Source organism: Heloderma suspectum, chromosome 5, assembly GCF_057233095.1.
Source record: "Heloderma suspectum isolate Gila_16-S chromosome 5, 16-S_ref, whole genome shotgun sequence".
Taxonomy (NCBI): Eukaryota; Metazoa; Chordata; class Lepidosauria; order Squamata; family Helodermatidae; genus Heloderma; species Heloderma suspectum.
The window spans coordinates 129,887,882-129,905,443 of record NC_139462.1 but is presented as its reverse complement, the minus strand read 5'-3'; the positions used below and the strand labels follow the sequence as shown (position 1 = coordinate 129,905,443).

General features: G+C 43.5%; 1 protein-coding gene across 3 annotated transcripts in view; it reads left to right on the top strand.

Moving 5' to 3' along the window:
* Window positions 1–9,382, top strand: part of KRCC1 (lysine rich coiled-coil 1) — a 32,894-nt gene extending 23,512 nt beyond the window's left edge. The window contains exons 2-9 of one of the 3 annotated variants that reach the window (XM_084857452.1): window positions 24–156; window positions 420–591; window positions 1,662–1,768; window positions 2,903–2,992; window positions 3,524–3,686; window positions 4,881–5,147; window positions 5,565–5,664; window positions 7,910–9,382. In XM_084857452.1, the coding sequence (XP_084713578.1) occupies window positions 471–591; window positions 1,662–1,768; window positions 2,903–2,992; window positions 3,524–3,686; window positions 4,881–5,147; window positions 5,565–5,664; window positions 7,910–8,711 (1,650 nt within the window). In that variant the 5' untranslated portion in view covers window positions 24–156; window positions 420–470 and the 3' untranslated portion in view covers window positions 8,712–9,382. The remainder of the gene's footprint in view (window positions 1–23; window positions 157–419; window positions 592–1,661; window positions 1,769–2,902; window positions 2,993–3,523; window positions 3,687–4,880; window positions 5,148–5,564; window positions 5,665–7,909) is intronic. The other 2 variants (XM_084857451.1, XM_084857453.1) reach the window with 2 other exon arrangements.
* The last annotated feature ends 8,180 nt before the right edge of the window (window positions 9,383–17,562 follow it).

The following is a 17,562-nucleotide window of genomic DNA, read 5'->3' as shown; positions in this document are numbered from 1 at the left end:
TTTTCTGAATCCTTTTCACTCAGGATTCTAAGCTGGTTTTGGCACTGAGGCCACCTTGGTCAACCTGTATGATGACCTTTGTTGGGAGAGAGACGGGGACCTCGTCCCTGTTGATACCCCTTGATCTCTCGATGGCTTTTGATACCATCAATCATGGTATCCTTCTGGAGCAGCTCTGGAAATTGGGGACACTGCTTTGCAGTGGTTCCACTCCTACTTGGAGGGTTGGTTCCAGAGGGTGGTGCTTGGAGGGTATTGCTTGACCCAATGGATGAGGGTTCCTCAGGGTTTGATCTTTTCCCCCATGCTGTTGAATATCTAAAAGAAACTGCTGAGTGGGGTCATCTGCAGTTTTGGAGTGTGTTGTCATCAGCATGCAGATGATATGCAGATCTATTTTTCCTTTACATTGCAATCAGAGTTGGCAGTGGATGTGCTGAGCCCGGAGCCTGGCCTTTGTAATCGACTGAATGAGGGCCGACAAAGTGAACCTCAAGCTAGATAAGTCACTGATACTGTTAATGGGTGGTTCCTCAGTCTGGATGGGTGCAACCTGTTCTACATGGGGTCATATTCCCCCTGAAGGAGCAGGTACGGTGCTTGGGGTACTTTGGGATCCATCATTGTAACTGAAGGCACAAGTGGCCCCTGGGGCACAGAGCACCTTCTACCAGCATTGGCTAGTGCCCCAGCTGTGACCCTTTCTGGTTGGAGATAGCCTGACTGTGGTAGTCTATGTTCTAGTAACCTCTAGCTTAGATTAGTGCAATGTGCTTTATGTTTGACGATGGTATACCTTTGGAGATGGCACGAAAACGGCAGCTATTACACAATGCGGCAACCAGACTTTTGACCAGAACCATCAAGCATTCCAGACATAAAACTCTAGTTCTGGCCTGCCTGCACTGGCTGCCAATTTGTTTCCATGCCGAATTCAAAATGCTGGTCTTCACCTATGAAGCCTTGCACAGCTTGGGACCCCAGTAACCCAAGGAGCATACAAACCCGCCCGGACCCTGAGACTGACATCTGATGCCCATCTTTCCATGACCCATCCAAGAGATGTTCAGAGGGTGGCAGGGAAAGAATGGGCCTTTTCTGTGGTCCCTACCCCCCATTATGGAATGCTTCCCCTAGTGAAGCTCATCTGCCACCAACTATGTCATCTTTTAGGTGCCAGACAAATGCAGTAATCTTTTCACAGGCATTTGGATAGTTTAATGGCCTGGCTTTGGTGGCATTTTTGTTCAGTCCTGTAGCTGGATGGGGTATGTTTGTTTGTCTTTTAAATTATTCTTTTAGATGGGTGCTTTTGTAAATTTATATGGTTTTAAATAATTTGTTGTTGTACAGTTGGTGTTTTTTGTTTTGTTTTTATTATTCTTTTGTAAATCGCTTTGGAATACCTTTTGGTTCTGTGAATCATTACATAAATGTAATAAACTAACAAATTAACTAACTAAAGAGCTTGGACAGGCATCAGGAGTAGATAAAGCATAAAATGGTGGGGGCAAATATAGTTGCCCCTTGTTGACCTTTGTGGATAAATTGCATCCCTGTCTTCATCATCTTGCTTTTAAGTTTTTCAGTATGACTTCCATAAATAAATGCGTCTGTCTCTTCTGGTTATTGACTGCTGTATCCTTAACCGTTCACTTTAGATGATACTTTGGACGAAGTGACAAGAAAAGAACTTTGCACAGACACTTTCTGTAAAGTTTGTGGGGCTGTGCTGCAGTTTGAATCACAAAGAATAGCGCACTATGAGGTAAGTTTTGAGGCGGAACATATTTGTAATGTTTCATAGCCCCCTATTCCTCAAGCAAAAGAATTTCCATGGGTTGCCAGTACAGGCTTCATTTCCTTGGGAGGAAACCACGATAGAGACGTATGGGGTTTTTTTGGTAATATCTCTTTATTTACAAATATACCCACTTGAGCAGGCAAGTACATAGACAGATGGCACATAGAAAGACAGCTTGCTTTTGGGAAATGCTATTTGATAACAGCATTTCCCCAAAACAAGCAGCATATTCTTGGCTCTGTCTCATCACAGTCAGCTGCAAAAACTCAAGACTTCTGTCTTTGCTGGCTACATTCCAACTCTTTCCACAAACACACATCCAGACATAGTCTCTGCTTCAACCTTGGCTGGTAAGTGTGCCCATGAGCACCAGTCATCATTGTTCATTGAAGAAACATCTTCTGCCTATCGGTGCCCATTGGAGTACTGCCACCACTGTTAGCTAAGCAAAAGGCTAGTAGTGATAGATCATCTCACCATTTGAGAGCCATAAGAATATTATCCGGTGTGAGATGCTTTTCCATGGTGTGCTGTCTTTCAGAAGAAGAATTATTTCTCCTAGGGCGAACACATTTTAATAAGTGGTCACAGGTAAGACTTGCTGAGATGGATGCACATCAACCCAAGTCAAAGTTTTTTCTTGTTTAGATTGTAGTTCCGTTGCCCTGGCCATGGACTCCAGCATATTAAAGTCATGAAATTCACACCTGTTGCTAGTTGTTCTGAATCATTGTGTTTGGAAATGAACTGGCAAGCAGTGCTGCTGTTGTAAAATGGGTGCAATCTGCTCTCCCAGTCATGCGCCCTCCAGCATCCTCAGTGCTGCCTTCTGGAACAACTCAAGTTTCTAGAGCCTCTTGAAAGGCAGAGCCATGCAGAACGTTTTGCACTAATCCATTCTGGATGCAACTAAGGGATGTGTCACTGTGGCCAGGCCAAGTATTGAAAGGCCTCTGCCATCTCTGTGTCTTCCAAGTCTCAGCACCGGAATTATGCTTCTTTATAAACATTTCAACACCTACTTTTTTCCTTACTCATTTTATCTCAAAGAGAAACCAGAGGTGCCTCCTGCTATAAACTGCTGCTTCTGTTTTCCAGGGCAAAAGGCACGCTCAGAAAGTCCGACTTTATTTACAAATGCATAGTGAACAAAAGGAAGGACAGGAGCCTGGCAAGCTGAAGACACAGGTGAATTTCCTGGAGTGTCCCCTCATCTGCAGCTTCAGCAATGCTTTATATGGGCTGGGTAACCTGTGGCCCAAGGACCAGATGCAGCCGTCTGCCTAATTTCATGTGGCCCTCGGCATCATCCAGTGCGTCAGATGCTTTGGGCCCGCTCTTCTGCTATGTGTGTACATGCAAGAGGCATAGAGAAGGGATGCTTGGCACGAGATAAAGTGCTATGCGATGCTTCAAACTCTCCATTGGTTGCAGCCCATATTTGGCTTTTCCTGTGGGTCAGCAGAGGCTCATAGGAAAACCCCTGTTTATTGTGGGTAGTTGATGATTAAGAGTCATCACCCTTTTCAGACCAGGAACATGCCTTTTCACCCCAATTTGCAACATGGGATCCAATTTTAATTTTTCACCATATATGCCAGTTCCCCACCCCCTTTCCCTTTCTTTCTCTCACAAAGAGAAAGAGAGAAAGGCATGACTGAAAGGGTACACCCACCAGTTGAACATTAATGATTAAATGTCTTTGCTCTTTAATTTCAGATGGACCCAGATGTGGACAAAAACACATACTGCAGGCTTTGCAACATGATCTTCACATCCCCAATTGTTGCTCAATCACACTACCTGGGAAAGATCCACACCAAGAAACTGAAGCAGCTGTCAGGAGATCAGGCTCAGCAGCCCACACCGAGTGCTCAGCCTGGTGAAGACCCAGCACTTTTTACATCCCTAGTTTGTCAGAGCAAGGGGGATGTGGGCCATTTTAATCAGCAGAGTAGTCCAAGGAACAAAACAAGGGAAGTTTCCGCCTTCTATTGCTCCCATGTGCGCTTTTCCCTGTAGCCCGGTCATTTCATACAGTGCAGAGGGGAAGGGAGAGAGCAGTGACTAGGCTTGCTAGCCAGCCATTTGTAGGAGGCCATATTCAGAATGGCCACTGAGGGCATCTCTACAGCAGCCTAAAATCCTGCATTTAAAACGGGGCTTTCTGCTTCTGTTTTAAATGCAGGATCATAATGACACCCTTTTTCACGCACTTCCTTTCCCCCCACCCCTTCCCCCTCCCTCTCCCCATATCTGAGGACACAACCAGGATACAACCTGCTAAACATGTCTACTCAGAAGTGATTCACATTGTCTTCAATTGCACTTACTCAGCATGGGAGTGGGGAGAGGGATGAGGAGTTGGGAATTGCTTTGCCTTTTGTTTTTGCATCTACTCAGAAGAAAATCACATTGTCTTCAATTGCACTTACTCAGCACTGGAGAGAGGGAAGGGGAATTCAGAACTGGTTTTGGGATGACATTTTTACTTTCTGAGTAAGGGCATTCTACACCAGCCTAAAATCCTGCATTTAGAATGAGGCTTTCTGCTTCCATTTTAAATGCAGGATCATGACTCCCTTTTTCACGTGCCTCCTTCCCCCCTCCTTCTCCCCGTAGATGAGCCTTCCATTATCTTTCATTGATCTCGCTCCTCTTCTTGCCGCTTTCCCTCTTTTCATGGAGGAAACGGTTGAACACAACGGGGTAATTTTATAGCTCATTATCTGTGATCTATTTAACTAAAAACTGAACAAAGGGCATTTAGTGCAGGAGACGCCCTGGAGGATCACGGCGTCATGTAAAGAGCCTGCAAACTTCGGTGAAGGAGCAGTCTCAATCGCAGGATAAAAGCTCCGTGTGAAGGAGCCCTGAGACTATTTGCTAGCAAAGGAGGGCGAGTATTTTATTTTAGCTGCGGCTTGATACTGGAGAGCTAAAAAGATTAAATTCTGTCTTAATGTATCCTGAAGATTATAGGGCTGCTGATTTTCTGTCTGTCTGTCTGTCTCTCTCTTCCTCCTTTGCTATTTCACTGGGGAGACTGACCTTTCTTCATCGCACTTTGCCCCAGGTCCCTCTGCGACTCCAGCTCTGCCAGAGCTGTCAGTTGAAAAGACCACACCAGACAATGATGCTGAAGACCCATCTTCATCCTGTAGTGCTACCTTAGATTTAGATAATCCAGAAAAGTATTGCAAGCTCTGCTCAGCACCCTTCAACAATCCACTGATGGCCCATCAACACTACGTGGGCAAGAAGCACAAAAGGAACGAAGCCCGCAAGAAGCTGATGGCTGAGATAGGAACTGAGGCTATCCCTGTGGAATCCAAGGCCAATGGTAAGCAAGCAGCATGGAGACATGTGCTCCACTTTGAATCAGCTGAGCATCACTCAGAACCAAGCTACATGGTCAGAAGAACCCTGTTATGTCGTGGCTGTTGCTGGCCTGCAGCACTACAGATTGCAGGGGGGGGTGGAGTTCCATGCTTTGTTTGAATGTTTCTCCATATATTAAAAAAAATCCCTGCCCATAGGACACCAACATGTCAGGAAAAGGGTTGTTCTGGCTTTTCTTCTCTTTACATGAACAAGCATTTGGATGTTCCACCACCTGTAATGTGACGTGGCGCAAGCCAGCAGCAGATTCATCATGTGATTGTGTTTTTTAGTACTCTGTTGTTACTGTTTTAAGTTCTAAGGTTCCAGGCATTCACGTAATATGTCGATTTTAACCTGTAGCCCTCTGTTCTTTTAGCCGTTGGGGTGGGCAACTACATATGCCCTATATGCAGTATCAGCCTCACATCCATAGAGATGTACCAGTCCCACATGCAAGGAAATAAGCATCAGATTAAGTAAGTATTTTCCTAGCTCTCCATCGTTGGTTCTGGACCTGCACTGACTGTGCAGGGATGAAGGGTGTGTGTATATGTGCGCGCACGCACACACGTATGTGCAGAACACATCTACTAACGTGTAGTTCAGTCGCACAGAAAGAATGTGGTCTCTCTGCAGTCCCACATACAGGTTCTGCATCTGCCCAGAGTTCATGGTAGCTGCCTAGAGCTCTCAGAAGGCAGTTTGTACTCCTGCCCTCTCCCCTTAAGAGGAGATTTCCCTGCCGGCCTTGAAAGGTGTGGCAAGCGCCTTCTTGTTCAGTTTTCTTCTGTCCCGTATTAGCAGCAGCAGCAGCTTTAGGAAATGTTCTGTTTGCTCTTCACTTCTTTTTTAATTTACAGAATATTATATAGTCAATTTTATTTACTTCCCTCAACATTTTCCTAAAGTTGGGATGAGGAGCCTCTGCCCCCACTGCAGTTCCCATCACCATACTGCCCGGGGCTGATGGATTCTGGCAACATCTGGAGGGCCACAGGATCTTCACCCCTCTCTTAAGTAGCCTTACTGAAGTCAATACTCTGCCCTTTGCTCCGGTTCCCCTTGTGCCTTTGGTATAGCAGGTGTCTTTCAGAAAGTGCATGGTTTCTGGGGGGAACTACCCAGCTCAGTTTACAATAGCCCAGAGCAATCTATAAGAATAAAAGAGGATGTGTGTCTGACCAAAACTGTGAAACCTCTGAAGTGCTGCACCTCCGGATTATTTTGTTTTTAAAATAAATTAATTAATTGCAATTAAATTAAATGTGTCTGTGTATGAAGCCTGCAAGATTCCTACACTGAGCAGGGGGTTGGACTCGATGGCCATGTAGGCCCCTTCCAACCCTACTATTCTATGATTCTATGGTTCCAAGCCTGCAGTAACATCATCAGTCACTAGATGGCAGACTTCCCGTTTTGCATTTGATACAGTTTGAAACCAGGGGAAATTAGTAGGCAAAGGAACAGAGTTATACAGCTACTCACATCCCCCCTGCTGTGGGACAGCCCACCTTCAGGGAAGTGGAGCGGACAGACTCTTCCCTTAAGGGGCTACAGCAGTGCACCTGGGAGGGGCCATGCCTAGGGGTGCCAGTGGGTGTGTCTTCTCGCAGATGGGGCAGGGACAAGGTGTTCAACTCTGACAGCTGTGTAAGTTTGCTCAAAAGCTTCACTGTATCAAATGAACGACTGGTTCAACCTGTGTAAAGCTGGGCTGTTCTGCAGTCTATAATAATAAAAGAGGATGTGTTTTTGTTTGCCTGTCTGTCACCACCCAGACCATAAAATCTAGATATCCGAAACTTGGCATGCATACTAGGAGATTCTAAGGATGTGCACCTTGGGGGGCGGGGGGGGGGTTGCTGAAATGCATTAATTAATTTTAATTAATGTGAATGTGTCTGTGTGTTTGAAGCCTACAGTACCATCTTTGGCCATGAGGTGGCAGTTGTCCCTAACCAGTGCATAGCCTTGCAGTCAATACAATTTGAATTCAGAGGAAATTAGAAGGCGGAGGAAGAGAGTTATATGGCTGTCCCTGACTTGCTGTTGTAAGGAAGCTCCCACCCCCAGGGAATGCAGTGGAAGAGCCCTCCCTGAGGGGGCTATAGGGGTGCACCATGGCAGGGGACATGCCTAGGGGTATTAGTGGGTGTGGTTTCACTCAGACGGGGGAGTCAAAATGTCTCCAACTCTGACAAGTACATAGGTTTGCTTGAAGGCTTTGCTGTATCAAACTAAGGGCTAAGGAACCGTGCAAAGCTGGTTCCATTTGATAATACTCAATAACACAGTTTATGTTGGTAAAAGGCAGGACTAAAAATAATTGCAGCAGAAATAAATAATTGCTTTGGCTGGCACCTAAAAGACATTAATGCAGCCAAGTTAGCCTCCTTTGGGAAAAGAGTTCCACATGCAGGATGCCAGAGTGAAGAAGGCCCCCTCCCCCATTGCTGCATGTCTCACTTCAGAAGTTGAGGGCGCCTGGAGAAGGCCTCTGGAGAAGGGGCGAGGCAGCACCAAGGAGAAAACGGAAACACAAAGGGAAAGTATATCTGAGTCAGTTGCTTACACTGGGGGGCTAGAATAAGACACACAGCCCTTCATGAAATGATTTACCATTTTCTAGCACCAGCATGAGGCCTGCCTCAGTCAATTTGTTTAGTTAGAATCATGTCAATCTTTTTTCCATTCTTTTCACGCTTTATTTTAATTTTGTAGGGAAAACTTGATTGTCAATCTGATGAAGAACTCCAAAAAAACATACAATTCCTTCCAAGATGAATTGGCAGATTACATTAAAGTACAAAAAGCAAGAGGACTGGAACCAAAAACTAACTTTAGAAAATCAGAGGAAGAATTTCAAAATCAAGAGTTTGACGCCACGAATGGTCATAAGGAGACCTTTACATCTGACCAAGATCTATTTTCGCATGATATTTATGAACCAGATCAGCATTCCATTTTTTTCTCAGAAACATGCACACCTTCGTATCCTGTTGAAAACAGATTGTCACATTGGTCACCAGCACACAGAGATCCACTAAAACTAGAAGATGCACCCATGTTTCAGTGCAGCACAGAATGTTGTTCAGAAAAGCCAGTGTCTCATTGCAACCAATCCTCAGCAGAATCTAGCGATGGCTGCAACAAACCTCTTTCTCCAGATAACAGCTCTAGCTCTTACAAGAGAAGCCGAAAGGAGCCAAAGACACCCAAAAAGGAGAAAGAATGTACAAGAGAGGGTGAAGGGAACCTTTCCCAACAACTTGTAAAGCTCAAGAGAAAACAGTACAGTGAAGGAGAGACAGACTCAGGAAAGGACACTGAGAAGAAAAAGAAAAAGAAAGATGATATAGATGCAGCAACTGGGGGGAAATCAAAGCACAGTAAAGACAAAGGCAGTAAAGAGGGTTCTTCTGAAAAGGAGAGCAGAAGACACAGGAAGGAGAGAAAGAAGGCTAAAGACAGTGGACCAACTGAGGAGGAGATGCTGTGGAACGAATCTATCTTGGGATTCTAGCTGAGCTTTTTCTAATGAATGTTATGTGATTTAGAATCTGAACCATGTTGCACTTTTATGTTTTGGTTAGTGGTTACTTGTTTTAAATTGGTCCTTCAGAAATAATGGGTGATAGGGTCGGAGATCTCTTAACAAAGCACTAGGGAAGAATTTGAACTGAAATTCTGTAATATGCTCTGAAACATAATTAGTAGTTAACAATGTTTCTCCTGGAATGACATTTAACACAATATGAAGATGCTATGAAATACTACATTTCAATATCCGATATTTAAAAGTGGGAAAGATGCATAGATATGCATTATATCCAGACACAGCTATATCTGTATTGTTGAAAGCTTTACAAATGGGTATGAAATTATAAAAGAGGGACTAGGGTTTATTCCAGTTCTTGTTTACAGGTTGTTGTTTTCCTTCCAGTTCTGAAATTTAAAAAAATGAAAGAACCCATTAAACATATGAGAGAGAACACATTGAATGTCCCCCCCCCCCTCCCCGATAGATCAGGCCCAACATTTTCTTTAGGGAATATATGGACAAAGTGCATTTCTTGGGATTTGTGCTACTTAATCCCCTGTCTTAAGGTGGTCTTGTATTTCAAGCCAAGATTTATATGTAAGGATCAGGAATAATTTTTCTGAAAATAAACTTCCCTTATTTAGTGTGTTCAAGGATTGAAGAAAATTGTATAAGTCCTCTACAAATCCACTTGTGTTTTTTAAAGGCATGGGAGTGTTAAGTTAAGGCATTTCTTAACCTCCATACCAGGTAAACTTTAAATAGTGTGGCGGTTAAGAAGTGCCTTAACTTAATATTCCCATGCCTCTTGCGCTCACATACATTTTTCTCTTCCAGCAACAATGCCCATTGCACAGAGAATGAGGTCTTGGGGGGGGGGGGAATTGGGGGGGGGGAATTGATACTCATTTGCTCACTTTCTTCTCTCTCTGCCATGCTGCTGCTCACTTAAATAATAGGGGGAGGACAGAGGCTGATGAGGGCTCAGTGCTCCCTCCCTGCCCTTGCCTGCCTCATGAGACCCAGGAGAGAAATTTTTAAAAACAGCCAGACTCCTGCTGGCTGTGTCTGCCATACATGGATGCCCATTTTCCAGAAATAAATGTTGCCTCCTGTGCAGACGCAGGAGAGCCACTAATGCCCAGATTTGGGAAGCAAAGCATGGGGTATTGGATTAACACCATATTATTAATATATCTATGATTTATGTTCCAGTGCACTACCGCTTCATGTCTACAGGTGGCAGCCGCAAACTCATTTTTCCACCAGTCCTGTGGCTGTGCTGCATATTGTAGTGAAGTATGAGAATTTTGTTTTGATTGGTTTTTAACTTGAATTTGCCCCATCCGCAACTCTAAACGGGATCTCGGTTTTTGGGGAAAGCTCGCACATTCCCAAGTTTGTGTTCATGTTCACAGAATGTGTACTTTAGGGAAATGAGCACTTTGGAAATGCACTTAAAAAAGTAAAATACAAATTTTCACACTTTAATCCATGGGGGTAAAGTGCGCATTTGTGCACATACTTTTTGAAGTGCACACTTTCTTTTTTGAACAAAAAGAAAAGCAGAGTGCAATTGAAAACAAGAGTGAGGCAGTCTGAGCTACAAGTTGGAGCTTGGAGAATCTATTTCATGATGACTCTAAATAAGTTCTTCTGAGTTCAGTGGGTCTTTGAGCTGAAAAAGATGGAAGATGCATCAGTGATTTTTTTTTTTTTTACTTTTAAGGCAGCCATGGGGTTCCCCCACATGTTTGATCAGAACAGTGACCCTGGGGGGCAGAGGTAACCCTTTTGCTCTTGTCACTTTCTGGATCTCACCCCCACGCCCAGTCCTGTGAGCCCTACAATGGAAAAATAAAGGCACAATAGTAGTACCTGTGTTTTTTTTTCCTGCTGCAGCACTTATAGCAGCTTGGGGGACTGATTTAGATCTGGAAAAGGGTGCAAGGGAACATGTTAAGGTTACTGCTCTGATCACTGGAGAGCCTTCCTTCCCCCCACTGCTTTAAAGTTTAAAAAAAAATGGCTGGAGATCTGATTATGGATCTCTCATGCCATGTCTGTTTTGACCTATGCTCCTAAATAAGTGCATAGGTTCACTGCCTCAGATAATGTATATTTCAAAGAAAAAGCTCCAGCTCTTAAATTGCTGGAGTTGCCTCTTTTAAAAGTTATCTCTCTTCCCCCCACAGTATTTCCTAGACACAAAAATGGAGAAATCTGATTCCAGACAGACTACTTTCTAGTCTCTTAATGATCTGGTGCAAGTTCCCTGCATTAACTTGTTGGATCTGGTGCTTAAATTTTTGCCATACGCCAATTTGCCTATTTATAAAACGGAAATACGGATAGCAGAACTAATTTCTGCAAGGTGTTTGCATTGAAGACCTGAAAGATTACAAGGAGGTAGTCTGACTTGCAAGATTCACAGTACTAAATGATTTCACAAAAGAGAAGTGAGGGGTTCTTAGCACATACCCCCACCCCACCCCCGCTCATGGCGCATTTGTGCTGTGAGCACGATTGGCCTCTGTGCCAGGAGCATTGCCAGACTTCCCCATTTTCAGTAATGGGCAGGCATATCAAAATTCACCAGCACTTATGCACACCCAGCAGAGACCTGATGGAGGATGGAGAGTGAAAGCATTCCATGACTTGGGGTGGCCATGTGTCCTCTTTTACAGAGGAATGTCCTCCATTTAAAGGGCTCTCCTGTCCAATTGCAGTTTATAGATAAAGGACCATAAGAACTGTTGCCTGTCACCAGTTAGCACCTGAATAGCAGACTGAACAGGCAGCCACAAAGGTCACCTGGTCACAGTCGTCTGCACTGTGGTGAGATTGTTGTTGTTGTTGTTGTTCAGTCGTTCAGTCGTGTCCGACTCTTCGTGACCCCATGGACCGTAGCACACCAGGCCTTCCTGTCCTGCGCTCTCTCCCGGAGCGTGCTCAAGTTCATATTCATTGCATCGGTGATGCTATCTAGCCATCTCATCCTCTGCCGTCCCCTTCTCCTTTTGCCTTCAGTCTTTCCCAGCATCAGGGTCTTTTCCAGGGAGTTTTCTCTTCGCATTAGGTGGCCAAAATACTGGAGCTTCAGCTTCAGTATCTGTCCTTCCAATGAGCACTCAGGGTTGATTTCCTTTAGGATGGACTGATTTGACCTCCTTGCAGTCCAGGGGACTCGTAAGAGTCTTCTCCAGCACCACAGTTCGAAAGCATCAATTCTTCAGCGCTCAGCCTTCCTTATAGTCCAGCTCTCACAGCCATACATTACTACTGGGAAAACCATAGCTTTGATTAGACGGACCTTTGTTGGCAAGGTGATGTCTCTGCTTCTTACTATGCTGTCTAGGTTGGCCATAGCTTTCCTCCCAAGGAGCAAGTGTCTTTTAATTTCATGGCTACAGTCACCGTCTGTGGTGATCTTGGAGCCCAAGAAAGTAAAATCTGTCACTGCTTCCATTTCTTCCCCTTCTATATGCCAGGAAGTGATGGGGCCAGATGCCATGTTCTTCGTTTTTTTAATGTTGAGTTTCAAACCAGCTTTTGCACTCTCCTCTTTCACCCTCAACAAGAGGCTCTTGAGATCCTCTTCGCTTTCTGCCATTAGGGTGGTATCGTCTGCATATCGGAGGTTGTTGATAATTCTCCCAGCAATCTTAATTCCGACCTGTGATTCATCCAACCCGGCGTTTCTCATGATGTACTCTGCATATAAGTTAAATAAGCAGGGTGACAATATGCAGCCTTGTCGTACTCCTTTCCCAATTTTGAACCACTCGGTTGTTCCATGTCCGGTTCTTACTGTTGCTTCTTGACCCTCGTACAGGTTTCTCAGGAGACAGGTAAGGTGGTCTGGTACTCCCATCACTTTAAGAATTTGCCACAGTTTGTTGTGATCCACACAATCAAAGGCTTTAGCGTAGTCAATGAAGCAGAAATAGACGTTTTTCTGGAATTCTCTTGCTTTCTCCATGATGCAGCGAATTTTGGCGATTTGATCTCTAGTTCCTCTGCCTCTTCGAAACCCCTCTTGTACTTCCGGTAGTTCTCGGTTCGCATACTGCTGAAGCTTCGCTTGTAGGATTTTGAGCATCACCTTGCTGGCATGTGAAATGAACGCAATTATGCAGTAATTTGAACACTCTTTGGCGTTGCCCTTCTTTGGAATTGCAATGTAAACTGAACTTTTCCAGGCTTGCGGCCATTGTTGAGTGTTCCAAATTTGTTGGCATATTGAATGCAGCACTTTAACAGCATCATCTTTTAGGATTTTAAATAGCTTGGCTGGAATACTGTCATCTCCGCTAGCTTTGTTGTTACTAATGCTTCCTAAGGCCCGCTTGACTTCACTCTCGAGGATGTCTGGCTCAAGTTCAGTGACCGCACTATCATGGCTATCAGGGACATTCAGATCTTTCCTGTATAGTTCTTCTGTGTATTCTTTCCACCTCTTCTTAATCTCATCTGCTTCTGTTAGGTCCCTGCCTTCTTTGTCCTTTATCATGCCCGTCTTTGCACAAAACGTTCCCTTGAGATCTCTGATTTTCTTTAAGAGATCTCTAGTCTTTCCCATTCTGTTGTTTTCCTCGATTTCTTTGCATTATTCATTTAAGAAGGCCTTCTTGTCTCTCCTTGCTATTCTCTGGAACTCTGCATTCAGTTGGATATATCTTCCCCTTTCTCCCTTGCTTTTCGCTTCCCTTCTTTCCTCAGCTACTTGTAAAGCCTCATCAGACAGCCACTTGGCTTTCTTGCATTTCTTTTTCTTTGGGATGGATTTCGTTGCTGCCTCCTGAACAATGTTACGGACCTCCGTCCATAGTTCCTCAGGCACCCTGTCTATCAGGTCTAATCCCTGAAATGTATTCCTCACATCCACTGTATATTCATAAGGGATATGATTTAGGTCATACCTGAATGGTTTAGTGGTTTTCCTTACGTTCTTCCATTTAAGCCGAAATTTTGCAAGAAGCAGCTCATGATCTGAGCCACAGTCAGCTCCAGGTCTTGTTTTTACTGACTGTATGGAGCTTCTCCATCTTTGGCTGCAAAGGACATAATCAATCTGATTTCGATATTGACCATCTGGTGATGTCCATGTGTAGAGTTGCCTCTTGTGCTGTTGGAAAAGAGTGTTTGCTATGATCAGCGTGTTCTCTTGGCAAAACTCTATTAGCCTTTGTCCTGCTTCATTTTGTACACCAAGGCCATGCCTGCCTGTTATCCCGGTGATTTCTTGACTTCCTGCTTTAGCATTCCAATCCCCTATGATGAAGAGGACATCTTTTTTTGGTGTTAGTTCTAGAAGGTGTTGTAGGTCTTCATAGAACCAATCAACCTCAGCTTCTTCGGCATCAGTGGTTGGGGCATAGACTTGAATTACTGTGATGTTGAATGGTTTGCCTTGGATTCGTACTGAGATCATTCTATCATTTTTAAGATTGTACCCCAGTACTGCTTTTCCCACCCTTTTGTTGACTATGAGTGCTACTCCATTTCTTCTAAGGGATTCTTGCCCACAATAGTAGATATGATGGTCACCTGAATTAAATTCGCCCATGCCTGTCCATTTTAGTTCGCTGATTCCCAAGATGTCGATGTTCAATCTTGCCATCTCATGTTTGACCACCTCCAGCTTACCTTGATTCATTGATCTGACATTCCAGGTTCCTAAACAATATTGTTCTTTACAGCATCAGATTTTCTTTTCACCACCAGACACATCCGCAGCTGAGTATCCTTTCAGCTTTGGCCCAGCCACTTCACTCTTTCTGGCGCTACTTGGAAATACCCTCTGCTCTTCCCCACCAGTATATTGGACACCTTCCGACCTGAGGGGCTCATCTTCCGGCGTCATATCTTTTAGCCTTGTGATACGTTCCATGGGGTTTTCTTGGCAAGAATACTGGAGTGGGTTGCCATTTCCTTCTCCAGTGGACCACATTTTGTCAGAACTCTCCGCCATGACCTGTCTTGGGTGGCCCTGCACGGCATAGCTTATGGCTTCACTGAGTTACGCAAGCCCCTTCACCACAACAAGGCAGTGAAGTTATAACAATTATTTCTACGATTGCATCGATACATACAAATTAGCATATGCAAATACATGCCTTCCTTTATCCTCTTTTTTTGGTGAAGCATATGTGGCCACCCTTGTTCCGCTGAGCCCAGTGAGGAACAACTCCTAGATGCACAGGTCTGTGCACACGAGAAGATATGGACTGTGCCACACATTTTTTACTGAACTAGTTGAACTGCTTTGGGGATATGATTTATAAATTAGATTCCATATATAGAAGATATGCTAGCTAGAAAGAGATGGGCATAGAGTCAAAGCAGCCGTTGAAATCATTGGCATCTGGGCAGGGCCAAGTGGATCTCCTTCCAGCTAATGGGCCTTGGCAGTTAAGATGTGATGCTTCTGAGTTATACAGAACTATTCTTCAGGTGTGCATACAATATAGTTCTCTCTTTCAGTAACCAACACGGCATTCACTACTTATATCCATTTATTGTTCTTAAATGAGAGCAATGAAATATGGTCATGCATGATCCAGCTCCCTGAATTCTCCTGTTCTGGAAAAGCGACCTAAGCTACCTGCCTACTCAAATAGTGCTGTTTCCTTTATATTCTTCTCAAGGTGATGTGATATGCACTTATTTTTGCTGAGTGTACATGAGCAAAAAGAAACCCTACTTAAATGTTAACAGTAAATATCAGAAAATTTAAAAATCAACAAAAAGTAACCCAGTATTACAAAGCCTAAAAGAGTTGTTGGTTTGTTGACCCCAAGTAACTGACACTTGTTAACTTGAATTACTGAACTTGTATATCATGTCTCTGATTTCTGAATGTTTTGTTCGTTTTTAATCTCACTTTGTAAAACAGTCCCTACAATCGCGTGTGTGTGTGAGAGAGATTTTCCCATACTGACTTTCATACACACACAAAATCCTCACTATTCATGCATCTGATGGTGGACTTTGACCCATGAATACCTCTTTAGTAGATATGGAGCTCTTTGTTGTTTTCCCTGATTTGGGGGCTCTCTTGTTCACAAGCAATGAACTGCATTGCTGCATTTTTGCAGTTGGTCTGCAAAACTTGTGGTGAGCCATGAAATCCAACATAGCAACACCTGGGTACTGTCAGATGGGGCCTGGCTGCATTTGTCAATGTTGGTGGGTTTGTCAGACCCCCTACATGTGCCTGAGGTTTCCTGTGCTGAAAACTTCCTGTCTTTCTTTTATTGTCTCTCCTATTCTAGATTACAAAGAAACAGCAGCCTGAGGACATTTGAAAATCTCACAGTTAAAAACTAAAACTATTTGGACCTGTAATGATTTACCATGTCACAACTGCCTGGTGAGGCAGGCCAGCTGTGCACCCTTCTATCCAATCCATAGGTTGCTGTCACCTCACCCCACCCCGCAGCCCTGGGGAGGGAGCCCTGGGAGCTATGAGCTAATTCTCTGCATGGGGTGAGGTTGTGACCAGCTGGATCCCCCGTTACTATGGTCAGGCAGCGAGCTTTCCCCTTACTTCCCCTTAGGCATAAGCGAAGCCGCTCTGGTGGAATTGTCAGAAACACACACCCAAACCTCAGGTACAAATTGAAAGAAAATATTTCTTAAAGGAATATAATAAGAGTAGAGATGTAAAATTTCTAGAAATCTTGAGGCCATGGGAAAAAAAAACATTTTCAGGGAAAAAAGAATTTTGGGAAAAATTTAAAAAGAAGCAAAACATATTTTTTTTTACCATTCTTTACAGATATAAAGTCACTTTGTTGCTTTAGGACAGCCTTCCACACTCTGGTGTCCTCCAGATAATTTGGACTTCAGCTCCCATCAGCCTCAGGCAGAATAACCAATGGTCAGGAATGCTGGGTATTGTAATCCAAAACATCAGGGTGGCACCGGGCTGCTTTAGGAACATGAAGCAGCCTTTCTGTTCCTAAAGTTATAGTATGTATAATTTGGTTTGTTCATAAAGCTATTATATTTTAAAACTTTAAAAACTAAACTCAGTAAATTTGTAATTATTGTCTGAATAAGCTATAGTTTTACATTTAATGTACCAAACATTATAGTTTTATGAGCAAATCAAGATATACATAACATATTTTAGGTTCCTATTTAATATCTGACCAGAGGGAACATCAGCAAGTAGTCCCTAAAACATCTGAATCATCCTAGAAGCTAGAAGAAGCAGGAAGAACTGGTGTACAGCTTCTGTTCCTATTTGTAAAGCAGTTTAAGGAAATTCCTAAAGCTGTTCCTGTTTGTGTGGTAGAGCTTAGGGAAATCTGATCTGAAGGAAAAGTTATTGAGATTTTACGTAGCTGGGAAAGACTCAGCTTAGGAATGGTAAACAACCATATTTAATTTAAGAAACTTTAAGAAATCTCAACCTATTATTTGACATTTTATTAACTTTTGTAAATAATTTCCATTAATGAACATCTTATTTTTTGTTCATTTGGAAAAGTTGTCTGTAGTGGTAGTGTCAGTCCCATGCCTGTACCATAGGAACCAGGCAACTGAGTTTCTTTTAGGTAAAGGGGGTTTATTCTAGTGGCAGCAGTTAAAAGGTTTCATAGCTGAGGCAGCATTTCCAAGTGGTGAGTTCTAACTGAGAACTTCATTAAAAACTGTGTTCTGTAGACCCAAGCCTCAAAGTTAATTTTTTAAAAAGAAAGAAACATACGTGGGATAACCCACATGTTGTTCCATTGCAAGCCCGATTTTCCCCCTGAAATGTTTCCAGTTTTTTTCCCAGGCCTTCACATCTCTAAATAAGAGATGAAAAGAAAGCAGAGTG